Genomic DNA, 17,217 nt, shown 5'->3' on the forward strand with positions numbered 1-17,217 from the left:
TCGCAAGGTTGGTCACGCTTCGGCGCTCGCGCCAACAAGAATGCAAGTAAGTAAATCAAATCATGCACGTTTCACTCTTTTTCTTTGACAATGAAGCCCTGTGCATTGCTCCGAGCTGTGAAACCCTCCTCAGTCCAGTGAATGAGCTGCATCAAAATTCGTCGTTAGCCCACCACAAAGGCACGTGAACCTCGGTTCAAAATCACATAAAAACCAGGTGATGAACTGAAATGTGGCCCCTTGCCACTTGTGCATAATTAATGAGTTAACATGACATGCTAAGGACGACATTCTATAAAAGGTAAAATTTGAATTTTGCTGCCAGTGGCACAAACCTTGACATAGTGATTGAAGTGTGTGCAGAGCATAGGAAGTCCATCTTTGACACGGGCAAACAAGCTGTACATGAGGCCTAGATGTCTGTTCTCATCAAGCAGCTGGTCTAGACCTTTCTGTAAGATGGGACCCAAGTGCTGTCCCAAGAGCTGCCTCTCCACGCAGCCAATGAGAGCTTTCCTGCATTCATGTTAAGACATGTTACTCTTCCCACGTGCTCCAGTGCAACACAAAGGATGTAACAATGATGAACAAATGTTTAATTTCAAAAACAATACTCCCAGGAGAAGCCCTGGTTCTGCTCTAGGTGGGAAGCTTTTCTCAATACAGGAGATCCTGGAGACAAGTTATCCTTGCTGTTCCAGTTTCTCGAAGATGAGCTTGGCCTCTCAAGTTTTGATGAGACCTTCAGTCAGATCTCACGTTTTCATGAGATTAATGAAAACACTTACTTAGAGCAGGTAGTGACTGTAGATCTGATAAGTGAAGTAATTAGAAGAATAAAAATGGGATGGAGCGTATTTGGAGATAAGGCAGAATCTTGGTGATATGAATCTAAAAGGGGGACAAAAATATTCATGTTACTCTAAATTTAGTTCCCCCCCCCCCCTGCCCAAAAAAAAATAAAAGCGAGCAACATCTTTGTTGAGACCATAACAGTACATGTGCAGAACATTTACTTTCATCAAAATAACTTACATACGTCTTTCCAGAACATGCTAACAGTCCAATAAGAGATGTCACAGTTGGTTGCAATAAAAATGTGCATCAGAGCATTGTGTGAGGCAAACTGAAAAGTAAGAGCCGAAATCTGCTCCACCATAGTTATAAGCGAACAGTGATAGGGATATCAAAATGCTTGATGCTTTTTATGACTTTTGTGCTTTTAATCTACCACTGCGCTGGCTGCGTACGTTCAGACTGCATAATCGCTATTTTTTAGTTGTGAAGCAGCTCATGGCAGAGTTCAGTAAGGGCGTGACCATCCTTACTGCACATGCGTGAGCACGAGAAGGTGAGAGGACCCTCAGCTCACGAGAGTGGTGCAAGGAGGTGGGTTGGAGGGGATGGCATGAGCGCTGCCTCCACTCCACATACCAGCTAACATCTGTGGCTGCGCCACGGCCAACCTCCCTCTCTCCACAACTACGGCGGGAAACTGCTACAGATGAAATGCGGGCTCAACGTGTCGAAATGCAATAGTAGCGTCGGCACGCAAACACGGAGACGACTAGTCAAACCAATGCAAATGCTGTGTGCACCCCCCACGTTGCTTCGCATCCCCTCAAGGTCCCCTTTAGCGGGACATGGTCCAATTCTGTAGATTGCATCGATAGCAGTTGTGGTTGCGGCAAACTGCAGTTCTGTTTTTGATCCACACATGCAGGCTGTCCACGTGCGTTGAGAACCACATCATTGCTTTCTATGATCCCACTTTCCGTGGTTTAGTGTGCCAAAGCTGCGGCAAACAGCATTGCTTTGACTCGGTGAGCGTTGGATGTGCATGTTTTGTTCGGAGTTTTGTTGCCATCACATACAATTGCATGGGGGCATGGACTGCATGGGGTCATGGTCAGAAGGCCAAGTCAGAAGGCCCTCGGAAGCAGAAGATTGGAATAGTTCCAATGATTTGGAAGCAACTGAAACACGGTTTTTCTTTAAGCTAAGCACTCCCTTGACCCAAAAACAAGCACTTTGAGGTTCCTAAGCGCTATTTTAACAATCCACAAAAACTAAATATTCGACTTTAGTATCCCTTTCAGTCTTCTGTAACTTCATGAAAACTTTCTTGCATTTTTCTCAACTCCGTCTCACCCCATTCATAGTTTTTGAAAATGTCAAAGCAGGCTCAGTGCTAGCTGAATACCAACCGACTAGTACTGACATATATTCAGTCAATAGGTATCACTACTATTTCACTTTCTTTTTGTCAGAATTTGGGCCCTTAATGACGATGTCAAGTAAGCCATGCAGATTGGAATATAGTAACAAAGACATGGCTTTATAAAAATTTAAAGGTGAAGCTGTGCATACAAGCATGCTATCATAAAGAAGGCCAGAGAAACATTATGTTGTTTAAAAAAAAATGTTAATTGTTTCTACAAAGGAATGTCAGGCATACACCTATATTAGTTTCACACCTGTTACACCTATACACCTATTAGGCTCACACCTGGTTAGTGATTCGTATAATGATGAGCTGAGTATAGTGTAACCCTGATTATATGACTTTCAGTTGACCACGCAAAGCTGTCGTAAAATCCGGGTACAGCCTGCCTGAATAAGCCCACGGCACGACGACCTTGTGTCTCTGCAAGGAAGGTGCATTACATTATTCTTGCCAGTAGCAGCTAACGGCAGCATTACTTACTTAGAGGTGTGAACGAACATTTATTCTTAACCTTAGCAAAAAATTGAATCTTGAAAAAATTGAATTGAATCAAGAGAGCCCGAAAATCGCCTACCCATGAAACCAAAACCGCATTGCCAACAGCCTCTTGCCAGAAGAGTCAGACACAGTGCGATTGCTATCACATGATGGGGACAGACCACAAGTTTGGGTAGAATGACTGTGCGCACGCACCTGAGCTGTGCGTGTTGTAATTTGTTGCCTTGTGAGGTGCAACTAGTGGTGTCCCACTCTTATTATGAACAGTGACATCAATTGAAAGTAATTTTGCATGGTGAAAACAGCTGTGTCGTGCTAATATGTGTGTGCAAGCATGTGACTGCGAGTGCAACAAAGGAGGAAGACCAGCTGTACGTTGATCAGGAGAAGTTTCCACAGACCGTGAACTTGAAAATATCAGCTTTTCGGCCAGCTGAAGCTACTCAGTGTGGAAAGAGCTTGACTAAGCAACGACCCCGGATACGTATGCATGTGATCAAGGCACATGCAGAATTTCCAGGAGAATATATTTTCTATTCGAAGGAGACATCCTGCCTGACTGTATAGTTCTCCAATCGTAAACCTAGGGGAACGCAAGTTCAAATTTTGCACCTGTCAATATTCGGTTGACGTTTGATTCGGCTGGAATCTGAGAGTCGGCGCAAGATGCGGGGTCAGCATAAAACTGCATCGTATAACCACGGTTTTTATTACTATTTCCATGGGAATTTTTCCGGGACCAAATCCATTCGTCATAAAATGCGGGTTGTCGCAGAACTTGGGGACGTATACACCTTTTCCCAGGAAGGAAAAAATACACCGCCATTATGGGCTGCGCGTGGGAGTACAAAGGCTAAGGGCGCAGCCTTGTCAGTGCATTTTCGAGAGGTCACGCCAATTTACGCAGCCCAAAGACGACTATGGCGACACCCGGGGGAGGCATTTTTGAAAAGGTCTATATTTGAAAAGTTCCATTGTACTTTAATAATGACAGCAAGTGGTGGGCTAAGGGAGGCAATCTTTGGAAAGGGCACGAGAGGGTACCCACTTAGTGGAGTGATCGAGGTAGTACAGCAGACGCTCCTGCTCCTCATTCAGGCGACGCTCAACGTGTTGCATGTAGGCGGGCACCTCTGCTTCCTGAAGAAGCTGCTGGCCTTCTTCCCCGTAAAGCCGTTCTGTTGCCTCCAGGAAGCGACCTTCGAACACTTCCCCGTACATCTGCACACAAGTTCCTTAATGAATGACTTTCAAAACTCTGTAAGTCATGCTGCAAACCTAAACGGCAAATATGGTTGCTGCACTCTATATCCACTAAGAATTTATCAAAACCATCAGAGAAGTGGAGCCAATGTTGGCTATCCACGATGCAAAAGTTAGAGGAGCAATGAGGCAAGCCCCTCTGCATCGCCTCCATAACAACTAAACGAGGACAAGTTAAAGAAAATGTCTAGGGCAGCACAATGCCTTAACCTCTAGCTAAGATGGGTTCCTCGATACATGGGCGCCAAAAAGTATTAACCTACTTGTTGCTTGTAGATGCTGACAGCCTCCCAAACAGGATGGCCCCTTAGTGTCTATAGAAGCTTGCATATTAACTTTCAGAAATAAATTATCGCAAAAGATGTGTTCGTCAACACAAGTGCACCTTCTGCATTGTACCCAAAATGCATAAAATTGTTCCTAACCATAACGACTACAATATGGGTAAATACTCAATGCAGCAGAGGTCAATTTAAAGCTGCACCTTCATTTAACTACAGAAATATTGGCTTAATTGGTCACAGAAACATGGGGTATTTACATTGTGCTGATGGGGGGTGAAACTCACCTGCAAGTCTGAGAGCATTCTGATAAGAGATTTCAGGAGGGACCGGTCGACAGCATCACCACCCCTCTCGCGTTCAATCAATTCGAGTAGGCCATCTACAGTACGACTTTGCACACCGGGATTGCTGGCTATGTGGGTGCGAAACAGTTCCAAGCCCACATCCCTGCAGAGAGCATTGGTCAAGAAATGAAGAAGATTAAACGATGATGGTAAAGTCAGTAAGCTCATCTCCTTCATTATTTTAACAAAATGTGGCACAACTGAGATCAAGGAAGAAAAACATAAGAAAACTGGATATCAACTAGTTTATTTTTCGCATATCAGTCATATATATATATTGTCGCGGTTCAACGTAAGCAGTGCACCGAGACGTTGAGTCTGAGAACCGACGGCGTGTGTTTTTATGCAGGAGCCAAGAGCAGGTGAGCCAAACAAAAGCACGTCGTCTTCTTCAGTCCCCCTTTTCACGAGGCTGTTGGCGCGCACATCGTCTTCGTTCTTTGTTTCGGGCGCGGCATTTGCTTCCCCTTAAAAGAGCATCGCCTTGATGCTATAGCGTAGCCAGTGATTCGCGCATGAAGTCACTTTGTAGAAGCGACGGTGCCTCGCAAAGTCACTCGCTGACGTATGGCTTAATGCGCACTACGTGCACAAGCTCAGGTCGGTGCTGGCGACGCCTTGAACAGTTTGGGCTATCCGGGACGACTTCATAGATAACGTCACTTAGTCGTCGCAGCACCCGATAAGTTACTTCAAAGTACCTTCTGAGCAACTTTTCCGATAGTCCCCGTCTTCGTACAGGCGTCAACACCCATACCCTGTCCCCGGTTTCGTACGCTACAGGTGTATGACGTAGGTTATAGCGGCCTGCGTCGTACTCTTGCTCTTGGTATATTCGCAGACGTGCGAGCAGCCTGGTTTCCTCTGCACGTTGAGTAAATGCCTCAGCCCTCGTTTTGTTGTCATCGCATCCGTGTGGATGCATCGCGACCAACAACGTTCTTACTTCTCGTCCGGAAACAAGGCTGAATGGGGTCATCCGTGTGGTTTCTTGTTTCACAGTATTGTATGCGAACGTTATGTAAGGGAGAATCTTTACCCAGTTTTTGTGTTCGATGTCCACATACATTGAAAGCATGTCTTCCAGAGTTTTGTTAAGTCGCTCGGTCAACCCGTTGGTTTGTGGATGGTAAGCTGTTGACTTGCGATGAATAGTACCGCTGAGCGCCAACACATGATCTAAAAGCGCGGCCGTGAATGTGGTTCCACGATCTGGTGGCGCAATGTTCTCTATGAAGAACCGGGCCACCTCCTCTGCTGTGCCTCTCTGGATGGCTTTTGTCTCGGCGTAGCGAGTAAGGTAGTCGGTCGCCACTATAATCCAGCGGTTACCAACACTAGAGGTGGGAAGTGGGCCCAAAAGGTCCATTCCAATCTGGTCAAATGGCGTTGTCAGGATCTGGACAGGGTGTAGCAAACCGGCTCGTTTCGTTGGAAGTGACTTGCGCCGCTGGCAATCGAGGCAGATCCGAACATGATGCTTCACGGCAGCGGTGAGTCTAGGCCAGTAATATCTCCCCCGAACTCTGCTCAGTGTGCGCGTGTAGCCTAAATGTCCAGATGTTACCTCGTTGTGGCACGCTTGCAACACCTAAGAATGAAGAGTGGTAGGGACGACAAGCAGGTAGGTGGACCCGTCTGACGAGAAGTTCATTTTGTAAAGGACATTGTTTCGCAGACATAACGATAGTCCTCTTGTAAAGGCTTTGGGTGCATTCTGGCTTCGTCCTTCTAAATAATTAATCAAGCCAAGCAGCTCAGGATCCTCATGTTGGTGATCTGCAATGGTTGACGTGTCGAGGATTCCGAGGAATGCTGTCTCTTCATCAAAAGCAGCAGCCGACTCTATTGGTGATCGAGATAGGCAGTTGGCATTCGTGTGTCGTTTTCCCAACTTACACAACATTGTTATATCAAACTCCCGTAGTGTAAGGCTCCAGCGTGCCAATCGCCCGGAAGGATATTTCAGACTTGTTAACCAACACAACGAATGGTGGCCACCGATAACCTTGAATGGGCGGCCGTACAAGTATGGGCGAAATTTCCAAACTGCCCACACCACGGCGAGGCATTCCTTTTCAGTGGTCGAGTAATTTGCTTCTGTGCGTGACAGAGTTCTGCTTGCGTAAGCAATCACTCTTTCATCGTCGTCCTGGCGCTGCACAAGCACAGTTCTGAGGCCAACATTGCTGGCGTCACTATGGAGCACTGTAGGGGCTGTCTCATCAAAATGGGCAAGCACGGGGGTCGTCTGTAGACGTTGCCGCAAGTCATTGAAAGCAGCTTCATGTTTGTTGCCCCAAACAAATGCAACGTCATCCCTCGTGATACGAGTTAAAGGTGACGCAATGCGCGCCAAATCTGGAATAAACCGCCGATAATATGCACAGACCCCCAGAAAACGCCTCACTGCCTTTTTATCTGATGGTGTTAGAAACTGTGCAACGGCGGCAACATTTTCGGGGTCTGGACGAACTCCTGCGTAACTGACGACATGGCCAAGAAACTGCAGTTCCTCAAAGCAGAAGTGACATTTCTCCAGCTTGAGCGTCAGGCCTGCGGCCCGTATGGCCTGCAAGACCATTTGCAATCGTTCAAGGTGTTCATCAAACGTAGAAAACACAATGACGTTGTCAAGGTATACTAGGCAGGTTCTCCATTTAAGCCCAGAGAGAACGGTATCCATGAGACACTGGAAAGTAGCAGGCGCAGAGCACAAGCCAAATGGTAAAACCTTAAATTCGTACAGTCCATCTGGCGTCATGAAAGCGGTTTTTTCACGATCCCTGGTGTCTACTTCAATTTGCCAATATCCGCTCTTTAAGTCCATGAAAGAGAAGTAATGTGCGTTTCGAAGCCTGTCAATCGAATCATCTATGCGGGGAAGCGGGTACACGTTTTTTTTTTGTAACCTGATTTACCTTTCGATAGTCCACACAGAAACACAGGCTGCCGTCCTTCTTCTTCACTAGAACAACAGGTGATGCCCAGGGGCTTTTCGACGGCTGAATGACGTCATCTTCAAGCATTTTTGTTACCTGCTCTTCTATCACTTCTCGTTCTTTTGAAGCCACACGGTACGGATTTTGATGGATTGGTCTAGCCGTGTCCTCTGTGATGATTCGGTGCTTGGTCAAGGACGTCCGGCCAACTTTCGAGGTCGACGCAAAACAGTCGTGGAACTCGTCTAGTAGCACAAGCAGGCGTTCCCGCTGTTGCTGAGTTAAAGTAGGGCTGACGTCAAGGTTACGTGCTAGGTCATGTGAATCTTGTGCAGGTGTTGCTTCGAGTGCTGAAAAGCAGTCACAAACACCTGCTATCTCGTCGAAATGTGCCAATGTTGTGCCTTTCGGAAGGTGCCATCGCTCGGAGGTGAAATTGCTCAACAGCAAGTTTGTTCGGCTGTCGGTGACATTGACTATCCCTCGTGCTACGGAAATCCCGTGTGTGAAAAGCAGCGAGGTTAGTTGGTCGGCGACTCCTTCACCGTCGAACAATAGTACGTCACATGCTACTGAAACGAGGATACATGATCGAGGCGGCACGACTATATTGTGGTCTTTGAGACGAAAGGATTTGTGCTCTGGTGATGTAGGATCAGTCAGACGAGCACTCTCGTAAAATGAAAACACGCGGTCCGGGATGTTCATTATTGCGCCATGCTCCCTGAGAAAGTCTATTCCTATAATTGAATCTTTGCAGCACTCTGGGAGAAAAATAAATGTCACGACGAAAGAAGAATCTCCTATGCTGATTCTGGGTGTGCATCTTTCAGTAGGGAGCAGCAATTGACCACCCGCTGTTCTTATATGTGGTCCTGTCCATGGCGTTTTTACTTTTCTAAGATGATCAGCCAGCTTGTGACTTATTATAGAAAAATCAGCACCCGTATCGACTAAGGCCGTCACTTGCTCTCCATCAATAATTACATTGAGGTCGGCGCTCACCATTTCGTTGTTGTTAATATTCGTCGGCGTCGAGTCGTTCTGTAGCGGCAGTACTGGGGACTTTTTATCGTCTTGTGGTCAGGCTGCGACCTCACCCCGAGAGGTCGCCGCCTTTAGTTTCCCCGGTAAGGGCTGGGCAACCTTGTTCCCCAAAGGTCAGCAAAAGTACGTCGATTCGGTGACGATGTCTGAGCAGGAGATGGAGAGTGTGACCTGTGGGCGGAATTGGGCTGGCGATTAGGAAGCGACTCGTGATAGGGAGACCACGTTGTTGAAGGTCCTCGAAAACCAGGGTCGTCATGGCGAACAATGTAGTTGTCGTTGGCACGGCGACCGTCGTACCCTGGCCGAGACGGGCTAAACGATGTGTCGCGGTACCAACAATAGCGAGCTACATGGCCGGCACCACCACAGTAGAAGCAGAAAGGGTGCCGATCGACGGTGCGCCGAGCGTCCGTTCTGCAAAATTGTGGGCGTCCTATGTCCTCTCGTGGTGATGAGTAAGGCGCGGCAAGTGGTGACTGGTGGCATGGAGACATTGGAGACATGAGCCGATGTCTGAAAGCCTCCTGCAATGGTTGCGACGAAAGTGCGGCTGTAGGTGGCTGGTAGTATGATGTAATAGGCGGGACGGGTGGTGGACGGCGGAGAGCGTCGGCGTAACTCAGTTGACGCTGATCGCGACTGAGATCAGCTGCTGAACAAGCGTGCCTAAGCTCGTCACGAACGACTGCGGCAACGGCGGTCACTGGTGTATCCACTGGAGGAGTCCAAAGCTTCTGAATTTCTTCTCAGACAATATCTCTGATCAGGTCACGTAGGGAGCCCTGATTGTCCAGAGTCACTGATGCGGCGTTGATTGGGGTGGTAGTGGACGAGCGATTATATTGTCTCGATCTTTGGTGCAGAGCACACTCAATGGCAGTGGCTTCTCTTATAAAATCGGCCACGGTAGTTGGGGCATTGCGCACACGTCCAGCGAACAGTTGTTCTTTCACGCCACGCATAAGGTAGCGCAACTTCTTCTCCTCGGAAATATTGGGATCAGCCCGACGACGTAGGCGCGTCACGTCTTCAGCAAACATTGCCACAGTTTCGTTAGGTTTTTGAAGCCTTAACTCGAGCAACGGCTGAGCCCGCTCTCGACGGTCGACGCTAGCAAAGGTGTCAACCAGCTGCTGACGAAACTCATCCCATGTGGATATACGGCCTTCTCGATTCTCAAGCCACGTGTGAGCGCTGTCATCGAGAGTGAAGTACGTGCGGGCGAGCTTCTGTTGAGCATTCCACTGGTTGATGTCGGCAACGCGTTCGTAATGCTCAAGCCAATCTTCAACATCTTCTTGTGGGGCACCACTGAAGCGATCAGGCACAAGCGGCTGAAGAAGTGTTACCTGGGCTGGATTGGAAACGGGGCAGCCTTGTATCCCTTGGACCAACTGTGGCTGGCTGGCGAAGGCCATTGGTAGAGGTACGTAATGCCTGGTAGAATGTTCGTCGAAGGAGGTCAGCTCAGGAGATAGGCCTAGCAACCGCCGACTGAAGCGATGCACTGGTGTCGTAACAGGTGGCTGCGTGTCGGGACTTGATGAACGGCTCCTCCCAGATGAGGTGTTGAGCATCGGCAGGCTTGCAACCCAGCGCCTCCACCAGTGTCGCGGTTCAACGTAAGCAGTGCACCAAGACGTTGAGTCCGAGAACCGACGGCGTGTGTTTTTATGCAGGAGCCAAGAGCAGGCGAGCCAAACAAAAGCAAGTCGTCTTCTTTAGTCCCCCTTTTCACGAGGCTGTTGGCGCGCACATCGTCTTCGTTTTTTGTTTCGGGCGCGGCTATATATGTGCTTTCAGAATCATTATCACAATTAGCCTATTACAGAGTGCTATAGAAAAATAAGCATTCACTCCTGTATAATGAGATCGAAGAACGGACACTAACGTACTCATTCCTCCTTCTTTGTACGTGATATGCCTTAAGGACTTCCCCGAACATATCGAGTGATAGGCAGTGGGAATAGCCCCAAGAATTCTGCTTTCCCTCGCAAACTTTTTGGGTTGCCCTCCCAGACAGAAACTTTTCTATGCATTTGGGTAACCAAGCAGTGTTATTAGGGGGACACCAACTGGAGAAAGTCGAAACTATTCGCCGTGCTTTGCCACTGGCCCATTGTGAGAGCACACAAGCTTGTTTATCAATGTGATAGATGCCGTAAAAAAAAAAATAACCCATAGTTTGCTGCAAAACTGAATAATCAGTTGAGTCAAACTTGGGGAATGGAAGCCTGACATCACTGCGTACATCATCCTAAGCAGCATGCCAGCATAACAAGGACAACGTTATAGCCAAGGCAGACTAGACGCTTTTGGCTAGTACACACAGCTGCATATAAACATTTTGAGGTGCTATTTACACTAATACCATATTTTCTCTTCTACAACATGCTCCTAAATATCACCCAACATCCCCAAGTACAAATTGCAGAAAAAATTTAAAATAAAAACATTCTTATTGCCATGAAGGTGTCTTGTTTACAGTGCCGTGAAGCCAACTTGTGCACCAAAATTTGCACAGCAAATTAATTCATTTAATTTGAAGTTGTACACCAAATTATCTGATACATCAAACTAAATCCCCTTTTCTTTCAAGTCCAATATATCTGTGTTCAAGCTTTTCTCTGTCTGTCTGTCTCTGCCACATATGCAAGAATGTACAGGCTCATCTACATCTAAGGTTGTTACCTTGTTAGTATACAAGACCTCAAGGAAGTTGATGTTTAAACATAATCTTGAAAATTATTACAGTGTTTACAAATAGTGTGATTATGTGTCATATTGCCACATTGAATATGCAGCAACAAGAGAATAATGAATAACACGGGCAGCGAGAGAAAAAGACGAGGTTCTCTTCCAATCAGTTTGCCAGTGTTCTGGTACAATTAAAGCGAGTTTCCTGTATTCAACTGCTGCTGTTTCTGCATTGTGACACTGGTGGAGGCACTGGGTACATGTTCGGGACGCCTGACAACAGCCCCGCATCTAGTTCAGAAAGACTTCCACGCATCGACACCCCCGTTCACCACAGCAGCCGCCGCCTGTTAGGCTTCAACCCGTAGTTCGGTCCATTGCCGGAAAGTGTGACCGTGCCAGAAAGCATGACGGCGCCTGGAAGCACTGGCCCCAACATGTCCAGCCCAAGCACGACACAGGTGACTGTTTTGAACCCTCGACTTCCGGTTTACTTCCACAGAAACGCACATGACTTGGCTCGAGAAATTCGAGCACACAGCGAATGTTAACGGGTGGAACACCACACAGAAATTGGGCTACGTTTATTTTCCGCTTCCAGATGGAGCCCGAACATGGTTCACAAATCGCGAGTGGTCGTCTTGGGACGAGTTCCGGCAGAAGTTCCTCGACACGTTCGCGAGCACTGAAAGACAAGAAATCGCACAGCGTCTCCTTGAGTCACGGATTCAGAAACCAAATGAATCCGTTACGATGTTTGTTGAGGACATGATGCGGCTATTTCGTCGAGCAGATCCTAATATGCCCGAAGCCAAAAAGGTTAGCCACCTCATGCGGGGCGTTAAGGAGCAGCACTTCGCTGGTCTCGTACGAAACCCACCTACAAGTGTTGATGAATTCTCCAAGGAGGCGACATCTATCGAACGCGCACTGCATCTACGTTATCGCCAGTATGACCGCCCAACCCACAGATCAGCGTGGCAGTCCCGACCACAGCAACAACATACGATGAAGGTTCTTTGCGCCAACTAATACGAGAAATCGTACAAGAAGAGGTCAAGAAGCTCGTCGCCAAACTGAATAACTGCGCGATCGCCTCAGTAACGGAAGTTGTACGCCAGGAGATCAGGCAAGCGTTCTCGCTTCCTGAGCCGAACACGAGCACTCCCAGGGCAAGCTATGCAGACATAGTCTGCCGACAGCCAGCGAACGTGCCGACACCACATCAGTACCACCAGCAACATCCACCGACAGCACCTTGGTACTACAGAGAAACTTCGCCGCCGAGGCGGCCACCACTTTGCAAAACTGACATCTGGCGTACCCCTGACCATAGGCCCCTGTGCTTTCATTGTGGGGAAGCAGGCCACATCGTTCGGTATTGCCCGTATCGCGTCGCAGGGTACCAAGGGTTTCCTTCCACTGTTCCCCGGCGCCGTTTCAACGCAACACCTGACGTCGACACGAGTGTCATGACCCAGCGGGATGTTCCTCCTGGGTTTCGGTCAAGCTCACGCTCTCCTGGGTGTTATTCTCCATCCTCTAGACGGAGCACCACTGACATGCCAAGAGGGAGATCTCCTAGTCCATGCTGGGGAAACTAAAAGCAGCGACCCCAGAGGGGGAAGGTTGCGAAGCGTCGAAGTGCTGAAAATCCCCCAATACTGCCGAGCGAAAAGAGACATTTTCAATGAATCGACAAAAGATGGGGTTGTTACTGCCGAAGTTGCAATTACGATTGACGGACATGACGTCATGGCATTGGTCGACAATGGCGCGGACTTCTCAATAATGAGTGAGAGTCTGGCAGACACGCTCAGGAAGGTTAGAAAGGAATGGACAGGACCGCAGATTAGAGAAGCTGGAGGGCAGCTACTCACACCTACAGGAAAGTGCACCGCAAGAAATAAGATAGGGGATGCATCCTTCGTCGCAACTTTCGTTATTCTTTCTGAGTGTTGCAAACACACAATCTTGGGGATGAATTTCTTGCGTGAATATGGTGCCATCATCAATATACCGGACGGTGTATTGACCTTTCAGCGGATCAAAGCGCAGCGCTACACCGAAAATCCCTGCGAGTCATTGACGATGTGACCGTACCTCCGTTATCGTACCACCTTGTTTCAGTCACGTGCAGCGAACAGAATACTGGAGAAAGAATTGCTGAACAAGTATTGATGCTTCTACTCTCTCGCGGTGTTGCAATTGCCAGAAGTATCGTCAATATTGTGTGCGGTGAAGCGGAGGTTTAGTTGACGAATTTTACTGACGAGCGACGACACATTTCCCAGCACCTCCACTATTGTCACAATGCAGAAACAGCAGAAGTTGAATACAGGAAACTCACTTTAATTGTACCAGAACACAGGCAAACAGATCAGAAGAGAACCTCGTCTTTTTCTCTCGCTGCCCGTGTTCTTCGTTGTTCTCTTGGTGCTGCATATTCAATGTGGCAATATAACAAACATTGACCTTATGATGTATAATTAGCATCCCTGTTATACCTGTTTGAATAGTAATAAAGTGTTCACTTTAGATGTGGGTGACCCTGTACATGCATATGCAGGCAACAATGCCCTCACTTTTGTCACATACACACAGTAACCAGTGCATAGTCATTACTAGGTACAATTGGTGAGGCACTTTCACATGTGAACAGTGCAATAGCAACAACAGAAACAATGAGGCACACTTATTTGTTGTGCCTTTGTTATTGTTGCTGCTGTTGTGTTCACTGCCTTGGCTGTGGCTAAATTGCTTATTTGCCTCAATCAGTGTATCAAAATAAAAGAAAAACCAGAAAAGGACAAGCAAAAAATTATATTTTTTACTGGAAGAAAAATTTAACCTAAATGCTTTTATTATTTCGTTCCGGAGTGAAACCAAAAATCTTTTTTCAGTTCATGGGAAAACTTGGCAACTGGAAACAATCGAGGTCTTGAAACGTGAGCAATAATGCATATCTTAAGCGGACAGTATTAGCGCGCATCTTAAGCAGTAATTCCAAAATAAAGAGCTGAAATTGTGCGAAAAACTAAAACAAATGCAACCAGAGCAGTTTATACCAACGCACGGGGACTTTCATGTGTCTGTCATGCAGGTAAGCATGATTCTCATCACTAGAGCTTGTTTTTTCAGAAGGGCGTAGCCGCACATTTCAAATTGATGACTTGCAACTTTTGAGATCATGCTCACCCTCCCTCTTCCACCCCTTGATACAAAACACTGAAGCTGATAAAAAAATTCTCAACCTTTGAGAAATGACTTAGAAGGGTAATGGTTTGTGTTAGCTGGCAATGATACACTGTACAATGTTTCACTACGCACATCAATTTCGTGGTACATTACTTCGGCTTCTCTGAAGAATGCTGTAGGAATGTGCTTTACCCCTGTCCCACATTGAAATCTATGTTTTTATCGTTAATTCAGCCTTGAATTCTTGCATACAAATACAAAACTGCTACGAACCGTTTAAAAACTTTGATTAAACTTTTTTTTCCTTCCAGAAGAGGAATCAAACGGAATTTTTTGTGGTGGAATGAACTAAAACTGAAAAGAAGCATACTTTGCTCAGACAGCCTGGTATCAATTAAAAATAATTATATTCCTTTTATGATTCCGTGGCTTGTCTACGAAAATGTCTAAAACAACAATATTAACAGTACTCCCTACTTACCAACAAATTAATATAAATGTACCACATGACGGGCCCCATGAGTGGGATATTTTGGAAATGATCCCGATGACGTGAGAGGTACCGCCTACAATTAATCACAAGTAATCGAACTAGCTACTAGAGCTACTAGATTCAGCGGCGCGCAGAAAGCAGGGCAACGTTGTGCACGGCAACAGTGACGTGAAAGTTTCCACATTGAGGAAGGTCAATTGAAGTGCCCCAACGCTATGAAGACCACTGATATGTGATTTTATTTCAAAATGAGCACTTCCTTGGCATAAAAGTGGCACTAGGAGGTTTCTGGACCACTACTTCAGCAATCAATGTCGACTTATCATTTGCCTTACGAGTCCCTTTACCCAAAAACCCTTTTTCTCAAGACTTTTCCCACTCGCAACGGGTTCAGCTTCCATTCAACATAAGGAAAAACAACATACAGTGATAGTGTAGATGTTAAAAAAGAATTTAAACCAGCACTACACTTATCATTGTTATCGCTTGTCGTATAGCGATACTCACCAAATGGAAGCTACTGAAGCATTCTGGAGCACATACGTTCTGTCCAGGAATAAAAATATGCTTCGAATCATAATCTGTAAATGTAAAACAATAAAGGTGACCCGGAATATTGAGAATACAACAATGCAAATTAATCATGGCTGAAAAACAGTTGCTTACCATTTGTTGGCAATGAGACTGCCAGCATGTGTTCATAAGCTTTAAAAACAAATTGCTATCGAGCGAATCTGTGCAAAGATGTCAAGGAAGCAGATACACAACACTGAACATTCTACAACCAGTGATATCTCGACATTTGCGACATAAGAAAAGCAACATGAAAACATCTCACAGATATTGTTTAACATATTTTGAGAACCACAGAGGACTCTGAATGACACTGAAATGCTCCAAATCAATTTCCACTGTACAATTTTGAAGAGAAACCTTGGAAAGCTGTGCGCTATTTCACACTGGACAGGCGTAACATGAGAACATGGAAAAAACGAGGATCACGACCCGAGCACTGATAATCTTTTTGTCTCTGTCTTTATTTGTTTAGTGCAGTAGCCTGCAAATTATTATTCATGACACAAGCTCCTCGACATGTAATGCTGAAATCTATATGAGCTGAAATGCCATGGTCGTGGTTGAAGTGGCCCTGACCCCTGTACGGTGACAGTGGAAAATGATAAAGTGGTTTACAAAATACCAGAAATCGATAAATTGTTTAGGTTACCAACATTTTTTATGTTGGCGTCGGCACGTAGTATCTGTGCTGCTTTATTGAGTGAAAGTGTACCTGAATGTAAACACACGCCTGTCTTTGCATTCCGATTCCATCAGACTGTGGCTGTTTCAGCCGCAAACCAAAACTCGTGCTTGACCATAGATGACCTCAATATCGCCGTGAAGGATATCTGGAGAAAGTGCTGAGGGCGGAGCGAACGTGCTGTTCACAGAGCGAGCGTAGGTTGTCGTACAGCTGTGGGGCCATCTTGTGTGAGCAGAGGTTCTCCACAGCCTGGTACAACTCCTCATGGGATGTCGAGATGTGCTGCGACTGCTGGATGGCCACGACAGCCCCGCGCAGCTGTGCCCATGCCTCATCGGCATATTGCTCGGGCAACTGCGGCCGTTCTGTGAAGATGCAGGGCAGAACACTCAGGATTAGGTGCACTTACACATTGCCGGGAAGAAATAGCCTGCTGCTTTCAGTCTACCGTTCAAACATGTCCATCATTTAGTGTGAAAGAGAAAATTCTCAAAGCTACAACACAACAGCGTAACTCCTCAACAGTAGGTCACGTATTGTAACGAATGTAGCAGCCTCACAACAACAATGTTCTATTTACACGGTTTATTAAGGGCGAACTTGTGTCCAAAGTGAACGACGCACAGCAATCAAGAAGATCCAAGGGCGGTAGTCCTCGTGAGCCTCTGCCTCGAGCACCCTCGTTCTCTTCTTCACGCGCGTTGGCAGTTCGGCGGAGTACCGGGCGCATGCAGGGCCAGCTCGTGCATCGCGGCTGGCTTCGTCGCTCGTAGTCGTGCCGTTAGCATTTCTCTGGTTCCCAACGTCCGCGTTGTGCGGAGCAATGGTAATTTCCTGTGGCATTATCCCCCCTCTCAAGAGGCATCGCCCCGATGCTTTCGATGATAATGCATGCAGCGTTTCCGTCTCGGAAGGTTTGTAAGAGGGAAATGGTATTACAGCAAGCAACTGGGGTGGCTA

General features: G+C 46.8%; 1 protein-coding gene across 1 annotated transcript in view; it reads right to left on the reverse strand.

Annotated features, from left to right (window-relative positions):
* Window positions 1–17,217, reverse strand: part of Cul4 (cullin 4) — a 49,238-nt gene that overhangs the window by 22,266 nt on the left and 9,755 nt on the right. Inside the window, exons 2-7 of the mRNA XM_075892425.1 lie at window positions 16,403–16,622; window positions 15,663–15,732; window positions 15,504–15,577; window positions 4,557–4,719; window positions 3,774–3,946; window positions 336–516 (exon numbers count right to left, since the gene is read on the reverse strand). Coding sequence (XP_075748540.1) covers window positions 336–516; window positions 3,774–3,946; window positions 4,557–4,719; window positions 15,504–15,577; window positions 15,663–15,732; window positions 16,403–16,622 — 881 coding nt within the window. The remainder of the gene's footprint in view (window positions 1–335; window positions 517–3,773; window positions 3,947–4,556; window positions 4,720–15,503; window positions 15,578–15,662; window positions 15,733–16,402; window positions 16,623–17,217) is intronic.

This window comes from Rhipicephalus microplus, chromosome 1, assembly GCF_043290135.1.
Source record: "Rhipicephalus microplus isolate Deutch F79 chromosome 1, USDA_Rmic, whole genome shotgun sequence".
NCBI lineage: Eukaryota > Metazoa > Arthropoda > Arachnida > Ixodida > Ixodidae > Rhipicephalus > Rhipicephalus microplus.